At 46.9% G+C, this 17,901-nt stretch overlaps 1 protein-coding gene across 3 annotated transcripts in view; it reads left to right on the forward strand.

Annotated features, from left to right (window-relative positions):
* Nucleotides 1-9,928: 9,928 nt before the first annotated feature.
* The window catches only part of DPF2 (D4, zinc and double PHD fingers family 2), a 12,843-nt gene continuing 4,870 nt past the window's right edge, over nt 9,929-17,901 (forward strand). The window contains exons 1-7 of one of the 3 annotated variants that reach the window (XM_010838051.1): nt 9,929-10,015; nt 14,231-14,391; nt 14,776-14,883; nt 15,210-15,373; nt 16,185-16,277; nt 16,440-16,518; nt 17,028-17,069. In XM_010838051.1, the coding sequence (XP_010836353.1) occupies nt 9,984-10,015; nt 14,231-14,391; nt 14,776-14,883; nt 15,210-15,373; nt 16,185-16,277; nt 16,440-16,518; nt 17,028-17,069 (679 nt within the window). In that variant the 5' untranslated portion in view covers nt 9,929-9,983. The remainder of the gene's footprint in view (nt 10,016-14,230; nt 14,392-14,775; nt 14,884-15,209; nt 15,374-16,184; nt 16,278-16,439; nt 16,519-17,027; nt 17,070-17,901) is intronic. The other 2 variants (XM_010838052.1, XM_010838053.1) reach the window with 2 other exon arrangements.

The raw sequence follows: 17,901 nt of genomic DNA on the forward strand, positions 1-17,901 counted from the left end.
CTTGTGTTCCCGGTACTCTGTTCCGGGCCCCTCCTCAAGACAGGCCAGGCTCTGGGAGCTTCGGGCTAACTCACTCCAGCCCCAGAGGGCTTTATATGGTGGGATGGGGTGCAGGAAAGGCCTGCCTTCTGGAAGAAACTGTACGGTATTCTGAGCCCATAGTGAGAATGAAGCCTGAACAAACCAAGTGCCAACTGGGGATATTCTGACATTGACTGGGGTGTCTGATGAGAGGTAGCTGGAGTAGGCCAGGCACTGGGCCTGGGAGACTGAGGTCTAGCAAGAGAGGCCCAAGAGCCAAGGAATAACCACAGGCCTAGTGCAAGGGACCAACAGCTTCTCTGGCGTCAGGGGACTGAGGGAGCATGCAGAAGGGCAGGCTAGACCTGGCGCTGGGAGGGATCCGACTGTGTTCCTCAGTGGACCCATCTCATCAGTGCTGCTTGTTGGTCTACAGCGCATCACATGTGCTCCAGGTGCTGGGACGTGACCCCCTGATCTCCTGGAGCTTGCAGTCTAGTGGGGGGAAGGATAGCAAATCTGTAATCAAGTGCATTTTCAACTGTGTTGAACACCGTGAAGAAGACACCAAAATCATGAATGCCTGGGGCAGGGTGGGGTGGTGTCAAGATTCTGAGCCAAGCCTGAGGGCAGACGGGCTTATGCTCATTCTTGAACAAACGCGCTGAGGCACCTGAGTGAATGAGAGAGGATCCAAAGCTTGGCCAAAAGGGCCTAGGTCTCTGAGTCCAACCTAGCCTTGTTGAGAGTCAGTTTTCCCATCTCTAAAATGGGAATCAGCAACACCTGCCTTGCAGGGTTGCTGAGAAAATCAGGGATAACATTTCTTTATTTGCAGATAGAAGGTATTCAAACATGGTTATGAAGGAGAGATATGTGGTCAGACCCAGGTTTTAGAAGGGTCACTACAGAGGCCAAGGGGGAGATAGATCACAGATTAGAGAGGAAAAAGCTGTTGCAGGAAGAGAATTGGCCCCAAGTGGGGACTGAGAGAGAGGGTGGGGCTTGATGTCTGGAGGCGCGTGCTGGCCTCAGTGACCCCTGCTCTTCCACTCTCTGCTGGTTCTTTTCTATCCTTTTGACCCTACAAATCTGACTCCCACCTCACCTCCAGCCTTTCCTATTTCTAGGCCAAGATTTCATACTAGAGGCAGAGGCAGAATTGGAGCAGGGGACATTTTTCTTGGCCATACTACCTTTTTATTTTTCAGTGATTTTTTAAAAACTGATAAAATATATATAATGTGAAATTTACCATTTAATCATTTTTAAGCATATGGTTAAGTGGCATTAAATACATTCACATTATTCTGCAACCATCACCACTATCCATTTCCAGAACTTTCTCCATCTTCCCAAAGTGAAACTCCATACCCACTAAACACTGACTCCCATCCCCCAACCCCAGCCACTGGCAGCCACCTTTCTACTTTGTCTCCATGACTTTGACTTCTCTAGGGGCCTGACACAAGTGGAATCACATGTTATTTGTCTTTTGTGTGATTGCCTTATTTCACTTAGCATGACAACTTCAAGGTTTATCCATGCGGTAGCAGGCACTGAAATTTCATTCTTTTAAAAGGCTGAATAATATTCCATTGGGCTTTCCACATAGCACTAGTGGTAAAGAACCCACATGCCAATGCAAGAGAAGAAACACAGATTCAACCTCTGGGTCGGGAAGATCTCCTGGAGAGGGAAATGGCTACCCACTCCAGTATTCTTGCCTGGGAAATCTCATGGACAGAGGAGCCTGGTGGGCTACAGTCCATAGGGTCATAAAGAGTCAGACACAACTTAGTGACTTAGCACCCAATATTCCATTGTCTGTATATTCCACGTTTTGTTTATCCAGTCATCCAATCAATGGACACCTGGTTTGCTTCTGCTGCTGCTAAGTCACTTCAGTTGTGTCCGACTCTGTCCGACACCATAAACGGCAGCCTACCAGGCTCCCCCGTCCCTGGGATTCTCCAGGCAAGAACGCTGGAGTGGGTTGCCATTTCCTTCTCCAATGCATGAAAGTGAAGTCGCTCAGTCGTGTCTGACTCTTCGAGACCCCATGGACTGCAGCCCACCAGGCTCCTCTGTCCATGGAAGTTTCCAGGCAAGAGTACTGGGTTGCTTCTACCCTTTGGCAATTGTGAATAATGCTGTTATGAGCATGGGTGTACATATATCTGAGTCTCTGCTTTCACTTCTTTGGGATGTGTTCGGAAGTGAGATTGCTGAATCCTATTATCATTCTATATTTAATTTCTTAAGGAAGAGCCATTTTCCATTGGAGCTGCACCATTTTACATACCCACCTCCAAACTTTTTGTTTTTAATCAGAAATTTTGGCCATCATTTAGAGAATAGGAGTTGCAGTATCTGTAGTGGGATTTTGAACCCAGGTCTGTGAGGCCCCAAAGCCCGTACATGATTGAAACCCTCTCCTCCCACTGGGGTTCAGCTTCAGACCCTGGTAATGTATGAAGGCAAAGGGTGGGGAGCTGAAGGCCAGCACCGTCTTGCCTGCAGGCTCCCCCTCAGTTCTTGGGTGACTTGGCCCCATCTGCCCAGGAGGGGAAGACAGGAAACACGACACTTTCCTTATAGCTTCACCCAGCCAGAAAACAGCACGTCACCTCAGACCTGAGATGAGGATAAAGTGGCCATGGAAGGCGGACCTTCTTGTCCTGGGTCCCTGGAACTGCTCCCTACCTAGCAGGCACATTCAAAGGACTCTGGGAACCCGCTCGGGGCTACCATGCCTGGGTGGAGAAAGGGAACTGGATGGGGAAACTGAAGCATCGGATTATCTAAACTTGGGACTAAGGTGGACAGAAGTGGAGTGAAGGACCTTCCCCCTTCAGTTTGAATAGAGCTGTACACACTCCCTACAGATACCACTCCCACAAAGGAATCCCCCTATATAGGAAGTGAAGTTGTTGGATGGCCAAAAAAAAAAAAAAATCCCACAGGAATTTCCTGGTTTCCCAGTGGTTAGGACTAGTGATTTCACTGCTGTGGGCCTGGGTTCAATCCCTGGTTGAGGAACTAAGATCCTGCAAGCTATGTGGTATGGCCAAAAAAAAAAGCAAATATCCCCACAGTCCACTGTTTTAAATGCCTGACATCCATGCACTTCTTTATTGGAGTATTTACTCTTAAAAATATTACATATATTATTTTCTATAACCTGTATATATCACCTCTGGTATAATATGTCTGTCCCTGTCAAAAACACACCCACTTGGGACTTCTCTGGTGGTCCAGTGACTAAGACTCTGTGCTTCCAATGCAAGGGGCTTGGGTTCGATCCCTGGTGGGGAATCGGATCCCACGTGCCACAACTAAGGGTCTGCATGCTGCAACTAAAGATCCCATGCTGTAACTAAGACCTAGGACAGCCAAATAAATACTAACTCATTAATTATTATAAAACAATTTAAAAAATGCATTCACTCATTTCCCAAAGGGAGACAACTCAAAACCTTGTAAAGGATCACATCCACTTCCGAGTCCAGGATGTCGAGATGATGCCCATTACCCCTGCAGTTCTTTACCAGCTCATCTCAATAGTTTGCAAACTATAAACTACACTGTACAGTTAATCACCACTGTGTACAACAGTGGAGAAAAACAGAGAAGCGTGGGAGAATTAAAATATATTTAAAATTATACTTGACACAGCAAGAAAAGAAATATATGTAGAAGCTATAGACTTTTCTACAACAAAGCTGTAGCTGGTATGAATAACCTCCCTTCTTTGCTACACGGCTCCTGTTCGCTTTGCCTCCAGCCTGCATTTTGCCTATTCAGGGTTCTTCACCAGGTTGACACATCCCAGACCTACTTTTTTCAAGAATCTGAGCACTTGGTGGATCTCCCTGTAGAGAACTGATATTTCCCCCAAACTTTTTATTTTGAAACATTTCAAACCTACAGAAATACTGAAAGTATAGTAGAAGGGGGCGACAGAGGATGAGACAGTTGGATGGCATCACCGAATCAATGGATATGAGTTTGAGCAAATTCTGAGAGATAGTAAAGGACAGGGAAGCCTGGTGTGCTGCAGTCCATAGAGTCGCAAAGAGCTGGACGTGGCGTAGCCACTGAACAGCAGCAACAATGTACACCCACATATCTGCATCTAGATCTGCCAATTATTACCGTTTTTCCTAATTTGCTTTCTCTCTTGAATATAAAAACTTTTTTCCTGACCTTTTGAAAGTACGTTACAGATGTCACAACTTGTCAGTATTTTTTCTGTTAAGTCTTTCTTTAGCTTTCTTGGGCTTTCTTTGCCATCTTCAATGTGTGAGTTGGTATATTTCATCACTTTTGGGAAATTATTGATCATTTTCTCTTTAAATATTGCCTTTACACCTTTTCTTTCTCTTCACCCTCTGAGATTCCAATTAAATATATCTCAGATCTCTATATTTATCCTATTTCTACCCTAATTCTGTATTTCCTGTCCATATGTCTTCCATGCTGTATTAAGGACAAGATAATATCTTCCTGCATATCATACAGTTCAGTGGTCCCCAACCTCTGGAATCTAATGCCTAATGATCTGAGGTGGAGCTGATGCAAGAATAATAAAGTGCATAATAAATGTAATACACTTGAATCATCCTGAAACCATCCCACCCTCCTCCAGTCCATGGAAAACTTGCCTTCCACGAAATGGGTCTTTGGTAACAAAATGGTTGGGGACCACTCTGGTAGCACACTCATTCTGTCTTCAGCTGTGTCTAATTTTCTTTTTAACCAATCTATCGTGTTCTTAATTTCTGTTATTGTATTTTTCAGTTGGAGGAGTTCGATGTGATTCTTTAAAAATTCTGTTGTGACACTTAACAGAAACTTGTCACCTGCAGATGTTTTTACACTTGTCTTTATCTTCTTTAAACTCAGTAAGCAGTGTTCTTTTATGGTCGGTATCAGATAATTGCAGCATCTGTAATCTCTGTAGGTCAATTTGTGCTTTCTATTGGGTGCAGTCAGTTCTTATGCAAGGTTTCTCGTTTTTTTTCTGTGCCTGGTTGTCTTTGACTAAGTGCTGGATATTGTATATGAAAAAGTACTTTTAAGACATAATTTAAGGCCTTGGATGACAGTACATTCTTTCAAAAAGGATATTTCTTCGTCCCAAACATGCTCACTTCTACTAGGTGAACAGAGGCATTATAAGGATCAGTTCAGTTCAGTCACTCAGTCGTGTCCGACTCTTTTGCAACCCCATGAATCGCAGCACGCCAGGCCTCCCTGCTAAGTCACTTCAGTCATGTCCGACTCTGTGTGACCCCATAGACGTCAGCCCACGAGGCTCCCCCATCCCTGGGATTCTCCAGGCAAGAACACTGGAGTGGGTTGCCATTTCCTTCTCCAATGCAGGAAAGTGAAAAGTGAGAGTGAAGTCGCTCAGTCGTGTCCGACTCTTAGCGACCCCATGGACTGCAGCCCACCATGCAATCCCCTTCGTTCATGGGATTTTCCAGGCAAGAGTACTGGAGTGGGTTGCCATTGCCTTCTCCATGTTCATCGTCAATTCCCGGAGTTCACTCAGACTCATGTCCATCGAGTTGGTGATGCCATCCAGCCATCTCATCCTTTGTCATACCCTTCTTCTCCTGCCCACAATCCCTCCCAGTATCAGAGTCTTTTCCAGTGAGTCAACTCTTCACATGAGGAGGCCAAAGTACTAGAGTTTCAGCTTTAGCATCATTCCTTCCAAAGAAATCCCAGGGCTGATCTCCTTTAGAATGGACTGGTTGGAGTCTTCTCCAACACCACAGTTCAAAAGCATCAATTCTTCAGCGCTCAGCTTTCTTCACAGTCCAACTTTCACATCCATGCATGACCACTGGAAAAACCATAGCCTTGACTAAACGGACCTTTGTTGACAAAGTAATGTCTCTGCTTTTCAATATGCTATCTAGATTGGTCATAACTTTCCACCCAAGGAGTAAGCATCTTTTAATTTCATGGCTGCAATCACCATCTGCAGTGATTTGGGAGTCCCAAAAAATAAAGTCTGACACTGTTTCCACTGTTTCCTCATCTATTTCCCATGAAGTGATGTGACCAGATGCCATGATCTTAGTTTTCTGAATGTTGAGCTTTATAAGGATGGGTCCACTTTAATCCAAATTCAAGGCTTGAGTTCCCGGGACCACTAGTCCATTGATGTTGGGATCACACCTTAAAGTATATATGTATTAGTAGCGGGGTATCTGACTTGGAGTATCTGACCTTGCACAGGCTCTGAGTTTTGATTTTGACCCTCCCCACCAAAGACCACCAAATAAGAGCTGAGTTTCAGTTATATCTTCAAGATCAGTAAATGTCCCCAAGACAAAAACTGTCTTGAATTCTGGGCTTACAGCTCTGGGTTTCAACTTTCTAAATGTTGGATCAGTAATTCTTCACTATATTATTAGCTTGTCAATGCTTTTAAGATTTTTTTTTTCTTTTTTTAAGATTTTTTCCTCTTAAAAAGAGGAAAAATCTTATTTTCTATTTCTCCCTTTTTTATTTTCTATTCAGTAGAAAGGTTGGAATTAAATACCCAACCAGGAGGCCTGTCTCCCATTAACCACCTGAATGCAATTTAGAAAGATCTCCTGGGTTTTGTTTACATTTCTCTTTGTCCTCAACGGGTAACAGCAATCCTGCTTACCCTAAACAATTAGAATCAATCACCCCAGCCATCAATGATACTTCCTTTTTACTTTCTTGCCCAGTGACAGGTAGAACTCAAAACAGCCCATTGGCAATCTCAGATCCTATTAATAATTCAGAGAAATCATTATTGCGCCCCCTGGTGGAAGCCTTCCTCGTGTCCCAAAGGCTCTGGATCAGCCAGAGCCCAGAGTGGCGAGAACCGAAAACAAACATTTTGCAAAAGAACCATTAGCTGAGATTGCAAGAGGCTGCACTCCCACTTCCACTTCTCTGTAAGAGAAACACTATATGTATCAGTCACTGGTTCAGAGCATATGGAGGATCTACTGTTCAATGATGGAGCATTTCTTAAAAGAATCCTAACAGAGAGATTTCCCTGGTAGTCCAGTGGCTAAGACTACACTTCCAATGCAGAGGGGCCCAGGTTTGATCCCTGCTCAAGGAACTAGATCCCACATGCCCCAACCAAGTGTTCACATGTCACAACTAAAGATCCCACATGCTGCAACAAAGATCAGAGCTCCTACGTGTGGCAACTAAGACCCAGCACAACCAAATAAATAAAGAAAAAATCCTAAAAGAATCAAAAGCCATTGGCACTGGGCTCATAAACTGCCTTTCCAATAACAGAGAACTAGGCTACTTATCATTACTAATATCTTTTATTTTAAAACTTTTATTGAGATGTACCTACAGGAAGTGCACAAATCTTGGGTGGGTCAATGAATTTTTACAAAGTGAACAAAGTTGTGTAACCCAACAAGGAATATTACTAGCATCTTTGTAGCCACCTTATGCCCCCTCCTTGTTACTATCTTCCAAAGTGAACCACTTTCCTGACTTCTGCCCCATAGTTTAGCATGTGTGATTATTTGATATAAATGGAATCACACAATATGTCCTCTTTGGAAATTGGCTTCTTTTTTTCAAATATTAAGTTTTTGAGATTCATTCATGTTGTTGTGTAGCAATAGTTTGTTTTTTTCCATGTTGCTTAATCCACTCTAGTGCTATGGGCATTTGGAATGTTCTAGTTTGGGGCCAATACAATTAATGCTATTGTGAGCATTCTTATGCATGGTTTTCCATATATGCATGCACGAATAGAATTGCTGGGTCAGAGGGTATGTGTGTGTTCAGCTTCAGTGCTCACACACTGTCTTAGCTCAGGATGTTGTAACCAAGTACCATAGACAACAGATATTTATTTCTCACAATTCTGGAGGCTGGGAAATCCAAGATCAAGGTGCCAGCAATTTGGTTCCTGGTGGAAGTCCACTTCCTGGCTTGTGGACATCTGCTTTCTTGCTGGGTCCTCACATGGCCTTTCCTCACAGAGAGACCTCCAGCTTCCTCTTCTAAGGAGGGCACTAATCCCACCATGAGAACTCCACCCTCAGGCTGCATCTAATTACCTCTGAAAGATCCCACCTCCAAATACTATCAGACTTAGTGGGGAGGACTTAAACCTATGAATTTGGGGGTGGGAGCTTCCCTGGTGGTTCAGACAGTAAAGAATCTGCCTGCAATGCACGAGACTGGGGTTTGATCCCTGAGCTGCGAAGATCCCCTGAGGAGGGAATGGCTACCCACTCCAGTGTCCTTGTCTGGAGAATTCCATGGGCAGAGGAGCCAGATGGGCTACAGTCCATGGGGTTGCAGAGTCGAACACAACTGAGCAACTAACACTTCCACTTTTCACAAACATTCATGCTGAAACACATACTTTTGAATTCTTTTGGTGTCACCTTTGATTCCCACAATCATTTGGGGAACAAGAGTGCAACAGTATTGTCCCTAGGTTTTCCTTCCAAGCTGCTGACATCTATTCTGCAAACTTGGTGCAGGGTAAACAGTGACAAATACCACTCAACTCGCACCTCCCAAACTTGATTTTAAGGCATAATGATGATATGTCCTGATTCTGAAATACTAAAATGGGGCGGGGGGGAGATTATGTGCATCTTAGAATTGATGAAATACAGCATATTATCAGGATCAAAGACCAAGCCCTGGGGACTCTGACAGGTCTAGGAAGATGTGAGGATAGAGAGCCAGCAAAAGAAGCTGAAGGAGCTGCCAGTGTGATAGGCAGCCAGCCAGGAGAGTGTGTGTCTCAGAGATGAGTTTGAAAAAGAAGTGAATGGCCAGTGTTGTCATGGGGGCTGATAGGTTGATAAAGACAGTGAAGTGAAGTGAAGTGAAATTGCTCAGTCGTGTCCGACTCTTTGCGACCCCATGGACTGTAGCCTACCAGGATTCTCCGTCCATGGGATTTTCCAGGCAAGAGTACTGGAGTGGGTTGCTATTTCCTCCCTGATAAAGACAGGGAGATCTCTAAATCTGTTGAAATGGAGATCATGGTGTCTTTGTTAGATGTTTCAATGAACTGATGAGAACAAAATCCCCATTAAACTGGGCAGAGAGACACTCAGAAATCAATCAACAGAGATAGTAAGTATAAACAAGAATATGTGCTCTGAAAGGGTGAAAAGAAAGAGGGTGATAAAGGCAGAAAGGGCTTAAGGAAGGGCTCTGATATTTTAAAAAGAGGATATTAAGCCATGTTTGCAGATGAATTTGCATGATTCAATAGTGAAGGAGAAGTGAATGGTACAGGAGAGGAAGTTGCAAGAGACAAGTTCTTCAGAGGAGGAAAAGAGCTTAGGGGTAGGAAGCAGGGGAGAAGAGGTGGGGATCAATTAAGTTGGTGGCAGGAAGGTGGGGGAACTTTTGTCAGACCCCAATATTCGGGCCAAAGATCTGTCAGGTTCTTGCAGTTAATATTTCTCTTCCTAAAATGGGCAGCCCAAAAGGAGTGTGCACTGCTCTTACCTTCGGCTACCCACCAACCCCTAGTCTGTACGTGAGGGCAAAGGGTTATTAACCACGAGGTTAAAGGTCAGAAAGGTAACAGGACGCATGACCTCCATCTAGACCACCTCTGGGTTTGCCAGTTCTCACCAACCTCTCACCTTCTCATTTCTGGACCTGGTCAGATCCTCGCTCCCTTCTCCCTTCTCCCTTCTCACTAAACGGATGAGGCAAAACAGGAGCAGAAGCCTCGAGGCGCGCGCCCGCCTCCATTGCGCCTGCGCATTCGTCCCCAGATTTCCAGGCCGGGGAGAACCCGGCAGAAGCTCGTTCTCCGTCGCTCGCTCTCGGGCGCACGCGCCCGAGTGGCGCCTGCGCAGAAGGACAAGGAAATTACTTCTCTCTGCGGTCCCAGCGCCTGCGCGCTGCGGGCTCCGGGCCTCCCGGCCTGAGGGAGAGGAGCCGGGAAGATGGCGGCCGTGGTGGAAAATGTAGTGAAGCTGTGAGTGGCCGTTTTTTTCTCTTCTAGGCTGGGAGGTCTTGTAAGGGACCTGGAAGCAGGGGGCGGTGTGGGAACGGACGAGGCGGAGAGAGGGACGTGCCTGGAGACGCCGTGTTGCGACTCCTGGAGGGGAGGGCAACAGGAGACTCGGGAGAAGACGTTGCGCTTCTTTAGAAACTTGTGGAGGCCCTGAGGGGGGCACACGGGAGCCCCTAACGGGCAGCCTCCCTGTGGGGCTGGGCGCTCCTTCAGGCGAAAGGTTTCCAGAGTATGGCGCCCTTGTTGCGTACGGGAGACGGTCCCGGATTCGCCTCAGTCCGGGAGAGCCGGGCCGACCCCCGCGAAGCGCGGCCGGCGACCCCTCCCCATCGGCTGCCCGCAGCGGGCCCCGGAGGAGCAGGCTTGGCCGCCCTGGCGCCGTTGAGCGCTCAGGGCTGTTTTGTTCTGAACAGCCCCGTGACGTTCCTGGGCGGGCGGGGGCGGGGGTGGGGTGGTCCTTGAGTATCAGGTACCCGAGACCAAAAATATTCCTGGGGAGAATTTGTGGAAGAGCAGATACAGAGGGAAAGAACTTCAGGGAAGAGGGGCTTGGCGCCGGCCAGTCCCAACCATCGGAAAGTGGGCACTGGACGGACGCAGTCCAGGACGCCCTGGCCGCCCCTAGGGGCATCTAGGTCGGCCGTCTTCGCTCTGCAATACTCTTGGACTGGGCAGATTTCAAGCGAAGTTAAAGTTCATGGTTGTTTGGCAAACTGAGAATGGCCTGTTAGCTGTGAGTTAAAGATGCTTTGGGACTTGATTTAACCCAGCCTCCTCCCCGAAGAAGAATCTAAATGAGTTTTCCAATGGGGTCTTCCACCCCCACCCCCACCCCCGTCGGCCAATACAGCAAGCTCTTTAATGGACACATTTGGCTTGGTGCAGCGGTAGGAAAAATGAGGTGACCAGCTGTCCAACTTGGCTTTTGGATTTTGACTGGGTGAGAAGGTAAAGGTTTGGGAACTCTTCTAAGGGGCACACAGCTTCTCATCTGTCTTTGTAGTAGACTGAGCCCCACTGTTCTCAAGAGCCTTTTTTCTAAGGGGACGTTGCTTCTCTCCCTCCTCCTGCCTGGAGCCTTTTCTTTGAGAATGCTTTCCCACTTCCATTAAGCTAAGTGCCTTCTCCTTGTGGGTTTTTTGGTCGTTTGTTTTTTTTTTTTTTTCTAACATGCTTTCAGCTCCATCCTGCTGCCTCTTCAGCCACCCCTACTCCCAGCACTATTATCTTCCTCTCTGATCTGCCCACTTCAGTTTCCCCAGCACTCTCTCCAAGCTGACATTTCCCTCAGTTTAGAAATGACGCTGCTGATCTACCATTTATATGTTATCCATACTGACTCAGATGTTCTTTCTTTGTTTCCCTGTCTTTCTCTTTGTTGACTGCCCCTGTCCCATTGTAAAGGGAGGTTTTACACAGGTTTCATGCCTCTCAAAAAAGAATCAAAGCTTCTACCTTGGAAAGCTTACTGTAATGGGGGAATGTCAAAACTTGCCTAGGTTTAAGAGTTTTACGTAGTGAGATTGTTTAGGTTGGAAGACTTTCATCTGAGAAATAAGGTCACCAACCTTTTCATGCAGTATTGGAAGTGAGGGGTTGCCCGTTTAAATAGAACTTGACTTCTTATTTCTCTTTAAAGATCTGTAGAGATAGTGAAGGTCACCAACCGCTGATTCCTGAGTACCAGTAATAACTAACCAACTTTCTGCTCCCTCAGTTCTAGCTGTAAAGAGCTGTGGACCACAGTTAATACATTTTCCTACAGAACCTGCTCTTTAAAAAGAGACTTCCAGTCTTCCTGTACTGTTCTCGTCCTGGAAAGAGACGCTTTTCTTGACCACGGTGTGCCTAGTCGTCTGACTACTGAGGTTTTACATTGAGGTCAGGACTACTAGCTCATCTTTTCTGACTTGCATCTTGTTCTGGGAGAAGAATTTTCCTTTTGTAAATTCTCCATCCCTCCCAAATGTGGTGTCAGAATTGAAACAATCTTTAAGGGGTCTTACTGGGGCAAAATAATAGTATAAAAGAGCTGTGGTTGCTGACTGGTTTTGAAATCCTCTGAGTTAGGTAACAAGATATGGAGAATGTTAGCTTAAAATTTCTTGTAGTAGGAGCCTTAGATTCTTAAGAGAGCTCTCATTCTTCTTTGCTCTATCCTCATCAGATCCTCTCTTCCTCCAACTTGTATTTCTTTATCAGCTCTCTCACTCACAATGCAGTTTGCCCCACCTTCTGAAATCCCTTTTAACTCACAGGAGCTTTGATAGAACATGTCTCATCCATACCTCAACCCCACCCCCACCCCTGACAGTTTCCAGCCTCCTTGCTCTGACTTTGCAGTTCTCAGCCCGTCTAGCCCTTCCTTCCATCTGACTTAGTGTCAGTATCAATTTCCATCATCAGAAACAAAGGCGCCGCTGCGCTCAGCCTTGTTTATCCAATTTTTCTCTGTTTAGTGAGGACATGGCTGCCTCCTAAAGGCGAGCAAATATGAGCCTATTCCTTCTCTTTATTCTCCAGCACAGGCTTCATGTCTGCCTCAAATTACAGTCATTACAGCACATTGAATCAAGCCAGACTGTCTTGTGTCACTGCCTGCGTGCAGTGTATATCTTTGTTGGTTGCTGGGAACGTTCTAAGCTGTGCCTCAGTGGTCTATTGTGGCTGCCCAGTGAAAGCCCCTCTTAGATTCCAGAGCAGGGTTTGTTGCTGCAGCTTGAGTTATGAACATAAGCTACAGAGATTTACTGTGTTCAACTTCTCATGCTTGGAGTCTCCCTCTTGTAGAATATGTCAGAGCTTATCTAGTTCAGCCACCCTAGTCAGTAGCATACCTGAGGTCCACATGGGTTGACTAAATGTCCACATGTATGTGGTGACTTGCAGCCAAGCCAGATCTTTTTACTTCTGAGTCAGGATATTCCAGACACCTTCTTGGGTGCTGAGGATATTGTGGGGAAGAAATCATCTGCCCTCAGTTAGTTTACTTTAAGATCAATCAAGGGGAATTCCCTGGCGGTCCAGTGGTTAGGACTTGGCGCTTTCACTGCTAAGGGCATAGGTTCAATCCCTGGTTGGCAAACTTTAAGATCCTTCAAGCCACTTAGTGCGTAGAAAGAAAAAGTTTGCTCGAATATATAAATGTGAATTGTATTAATTTAAGCTCTAGTATTACTGTGCTTGTTAAACCCTGAAGGATGAGAACAAGGTTGGTTCTATATACATGCTTCTTAGAACCAGATTACTCCTGGCACTGCAGTTTTGCAGCTTTTTAAAGCTCTTAAAAAGTTCAAATTTCAAAGGAGGTCTTTTGAGTTCAAAAAGGTTCTTTCTTAAAAAAATTGTTAGTGTGAGAATGGAGAAGGGTCTAGAATAGGCCTTTCTGCAAACAGGTTTTGTATCAGTGTAATGGTACTCAGTAGAAAGTAGGCTTCAAGGGTGTTCACATATTTCCAAATGTTTTCTATTGATTGTAAAGTTAGTATATAGAATTAGCTACTTGGCAAATACCTAGTTTAAAACTCAAAAGATATAAAATGGCACAAAGGAGAAAGTCCCCTAGTCACCTGGTTTTTCTCCTTGGATGCCTACAGTTTCTTTTCCACCACTTAGGGACATCCCATAACACTCCTCAGCCCTGTACCCCACCGCCCCTCTGTTTTTGTAGTTATCTTGGAGATTGTTTAATATTTGTACATGAAGAGCTTCCTTTTTTTTGTTACAGCTAAGTTGAATTTCTTTGTATAGATGGGGTTTGGTAAACTTTAGTAAGTCCCCCCAGATCTTTTGAACTCTTCTTGTTTGTAAACAGGAGTAACTTCAGCTTCTCAGAATCCTGAGGGTTAAGAGACGTAGCACTTTGGTTACCAAAGGGTTGGAGAGGCACAGAACAAACATTATTTTCTTCCCCTCTTTGTGGGTTAGACTAAGGACTGATTAGACACAGGGTGCAATCATGTGCTCTGACGGTAATTTATTTGTAAGGTACTTTTCCTCATAATGGCCTAGTGAAGGGGTTTGGTGTCCCATGAGGCAGAAATGGAAGCAAATAAAAGCAGAGTGACATTCTCCCAGTCCCTTGAGCCTTCTAGAGAAGCAGATGGCAAGGGAGAGGGATAGCCCAGCACACACACACACGTGCGCAGTCACACCTGAGTTTTGTCTTTCCTGAAGCCTTGGGGAGCAGTATTACAAAGATGCCATGGAGCAGTGCCACAATTACAACGCCCGCCTCTGTGCTGAGCGCAGCGTACGCCTGCCTTTCTTGGACTCACAGACGGGAGTAGCCCAGAGCAACTGTTATATCTGGATGGAAAAGCGACATCGGGGTCCAGGTGAGAATCCACTCAGGAGCCCAAGGAGGAAGCAGCTTCCTCATCTTAGGTGATGAGCCAGCTGAATAGGTTTTCCCTTTTGCTTTCCACCCAGGGATGCATACGGTCTTCCCGTGATTAGAATCCTGGAGAGGTCGAAACACCTTTTGTTTTCCACAGGGCTACACTGCTCAGGGTCTTGCTGGGCTCTGGAGAGCTATGTGTTAGCCAAAGCTCCTGAGCTTAATCTGTTTTCTTGTCCATAAGCCATGCCTCCTCCAGCCCCAGGTGCTCACCAGCCATATTCCTCCCTTGCTCTAGAACGGTACTCATGTGGAAAGTGTTTGATACTATTTTCTAGAGCTGTGTTAGGGTTTAATTTCTCTCTTTTCCTTCCTTCCTTAGGATTGGCCTCTGGGCAGCTGTACTCTTACCCTGCCCGGCGCTGGCGGAAAAAGCGGCGAGCCCACCCTCCTGAGGATCCAAGGCTTTCTTTCCCATCTATTAAACCAGGTGAAGCATAGTCCCTCCTGAGCGGGATATTCCCTGCTGCATAGTCAGAGGCCTGCTAATCACCTGTTACGTACCAGGCCCAGTGCTAGATTCTAAAGATACTAAAATGAATGAGATGTGAGTCTTTCTGTAAAGAATTCAGCCTAATAGTTAAGAGACAAGTAAACAGACAAGTTATGGTGCCAAGTAAACCAGAGCATCTTGGTTCCTGGGCACCCAGAGACCAGAAGGCAGTGACTGGCTTGTGATTGGTCTGACCCTGTGTAGACCAGGCAGATCTGCGTTCAGCCCTTCTGAGCCTCACCTCCTCCTGACCTTGCCCGCAGACACAGACCAGACCCTGAAGAAGGAGGGGCTGATCTCTCAGGATGGCAGTAGCTTAGAGGCTCTGTTACGCACCGACCCCCTGGAGAAGCGAGGCGCCCCCGATCCCCGAGTTGATGATGACAGCCTGGGCGAATTTCCTGTGACGAACAGTCGAGCACGGAAGGTACACGATTAACACTGTGGTTAAGGAAACTGTGGTGGAAACCAGTCTCCTCTTCATCAGAGGCCAGCCAGTAATCAGAATAGAAGCAGAAGCTATGGGCCAGGAGAGGCCCCTGCTGTTCTGTTCCTGCTCCATTCCTTAATGAGCACTGGGTACTGATGGGCTTCATTGTCATCATCCCGTCTTTCCTGCTCCTTTTCTGGTAACTATAGACTCTCATCTTCTGTTGCCACCTGAGTTTTTTTAGTGCCTGGGGTTACCTAGGTGATGTCCCTGCCAACAAGGAAGCAAAAACTGTACGTAAAAATACGTCAGGCACTGTGCTAAGCACTTTCCCGTCATTTTCTGCAGTCTCTACGATCTTAGGAAATAGGTACCTTTGCCCATTTCACATGGTGGGGGGCGGCGCTGCAGCACATTAGTGAAAAGAAAAACTTGCCACAAGTAAGCAGCATAGTTTAACTCTGGGACGTTAGGTGTTGGAAGGGAACCGCTGCTGACATGCTCCCAGGTGGCAGATCAGAGGCAGGAGAGGGCATGCCACTTGGGGTATCGGAAAGTTTTATGAAAATGTGGCATTTGATTTAGCTACTTGGAGATGGTGGGAAAGGCATTCCAGGCTAGGGGAACAACATGAAGAAAGGCCCAGAGAAAGGAGAGCCCAAAGCCTTGAAAGAACAGCAGTGAGGAGTGAGGCTGGAGTGGAGCCGCTGGGTCATGGAGGCGGCCCTGGCAGCCTTGGCCAGTCCCAACGTGGGGGAGCTGTTGGATGTTCTCATTTCTGCCCATCCTAATCCTCCTGTCTACTCAGCGGATCCTAGAACCAGATGACTTCCTGGATGACCTTGATGATGAGGACTATGAAGAAGACACTCCCAAGCGTCGGGGCAAGGGGAAGTCCAAGGTGAGGGGCAGCCCAGGGGATTGGGGAGCCTGCAGAGTCCCACTGTCTTACCGCTTGTTGTTGCCATCATCCTTCCTGAATGAGATTAGCAGCCACTACCAGGAGAGTAACTCTTCAGGCCTAGACACCTTAGTAAGGGCATCTTTTTGCTCTTATTTGCAGAGTAAAGGTGTGGGCAGTGCCCGTAAGAAGCTGGACGCTTCCATCCTGGAGGATCGGGACAAACCCTATGCCTGTGACAGTGAGTGCCTCACGAGTGGGTGGGTAGTCCTTGCCTTGGACCCAGCTCCTCAGGATATGAGAGGAGGGAAGGTTGTATTCTTGCTCAAAGTGGTAAAACAAGCTTGGACTCTTGTCCTGCCTGCTGACTGGTTCCCTCTGAAATCCCTGAGAGGCCCTGGCCTCTGCTGCACGACGGGTGAGCCTTGCATGCTCTGGGGGAGATTTCTCCTGTCCTCTGGGGTGGGGGTGCCCACGAGGGACACACAGCAGGCAGAGTTGGCCTCTCAGTAGATGACATCTGGGCCTGCTGGCCCGAATCTAGTCAGGCCTCAGGAGTCCAACGCTAACTTTTCCAGCGTCTGTTCCCTCTTCCCCTTTTCTCTGACTCGCCCCACTTCTGTCCCTCCACCCTGGGAGCACCGTCGCCACTGGGGTTTCTCTCTCGTTTGCTCTGCTTTCCTGCTGCTGCTATACCTGTCTCAAGTGTACCAAGGCCCTCTTCTCATGACTTTTCTTTCTGTCTTTCAGATAGTTTCAAACAAAAGCATACCTCGAAAGCGCCCCAGAGAGGTAGCTCTCTCAACTTCTCAGACTTTTGGTTTTCCTATCCCTTTTTCCCTTCTCCCTTTGTTCCTGCCTTTCTCATCTGTGACGCTAGTGTTAAGGTCCCTGGAATGGCATGGAGAGAGGAGCCCTGGCCCTTCTGTTGCGGTCCACTGCTCACAGTCCCAGAAGCTGCCTCTCCCTGCTTGTCTCCCACCATGTTGCTCTAGGGCTGCTTGGGCCCACTGCATGGGGTGGCTTTAGAAGCATTCTGAGGGACCCATTGTCCCAGATCCCTCTGCTTCCGCTTCCCCAAAACAGACGTGGTGGTCAGCTAATGTTCCCCACCATCCTGCCACCCTTCCCATCCCTTCCCCATTCCTTTCCTGCTACCCCCTATTCTTGGTATCACTGCTCAAAGGTACAGGGTGCCTCGTCGGGATCTGCTTTCCTTGCTGGTTGAGGGGTCGTTGGTTGGATAGAGCACTGATGTGGGCATGTCTTTGAGTTTCTCTGGGGGACAGCTACCCCAGGAGACTCAGTTGATAGATTTTCCCCAAGAGATCCAGAGGTGGGCTATGTTGTATTTGGGGAGTAGCATGAGCCTACATTTACTGAGAGATAAAAAAAGTCTGGAGTCTTAGCTTTCCTCCTGCCTGCCATTATTTTAAAATTATTGCAATACTATAGAAGGTCCCTTTCCTTCCTGACTTGGAGCTCCCCAGACTATTCCCAGGGCAGGCAGAAGGCAATAGCTCAGTCTCCCAGACAGCTTGAGTGGAGGAGCGGAGGTGGCCGTGCTCTGGGCTTTAGTAAGTGGAGGAGCCGTGGAAGCTTGAGCCCCAGGCCTGCTGGTCCT

The sequence above is a fragment of the Bison bison genome, unplaced genomic scaffold (assembly GCF_000754665.1).
Source record: "Bison bison bison isolate TAMUID 2011002044 unplaced genomic scaffold, Bison_UMD1.0 scf7180017864089, whole genome shotgun sequence".
Classification (NCBI taxonomy): Eukaryota; Metazoa; Chordata; class Mammalia; order Artiodactyla; family Bovidae; genus Bison; species Bison bison.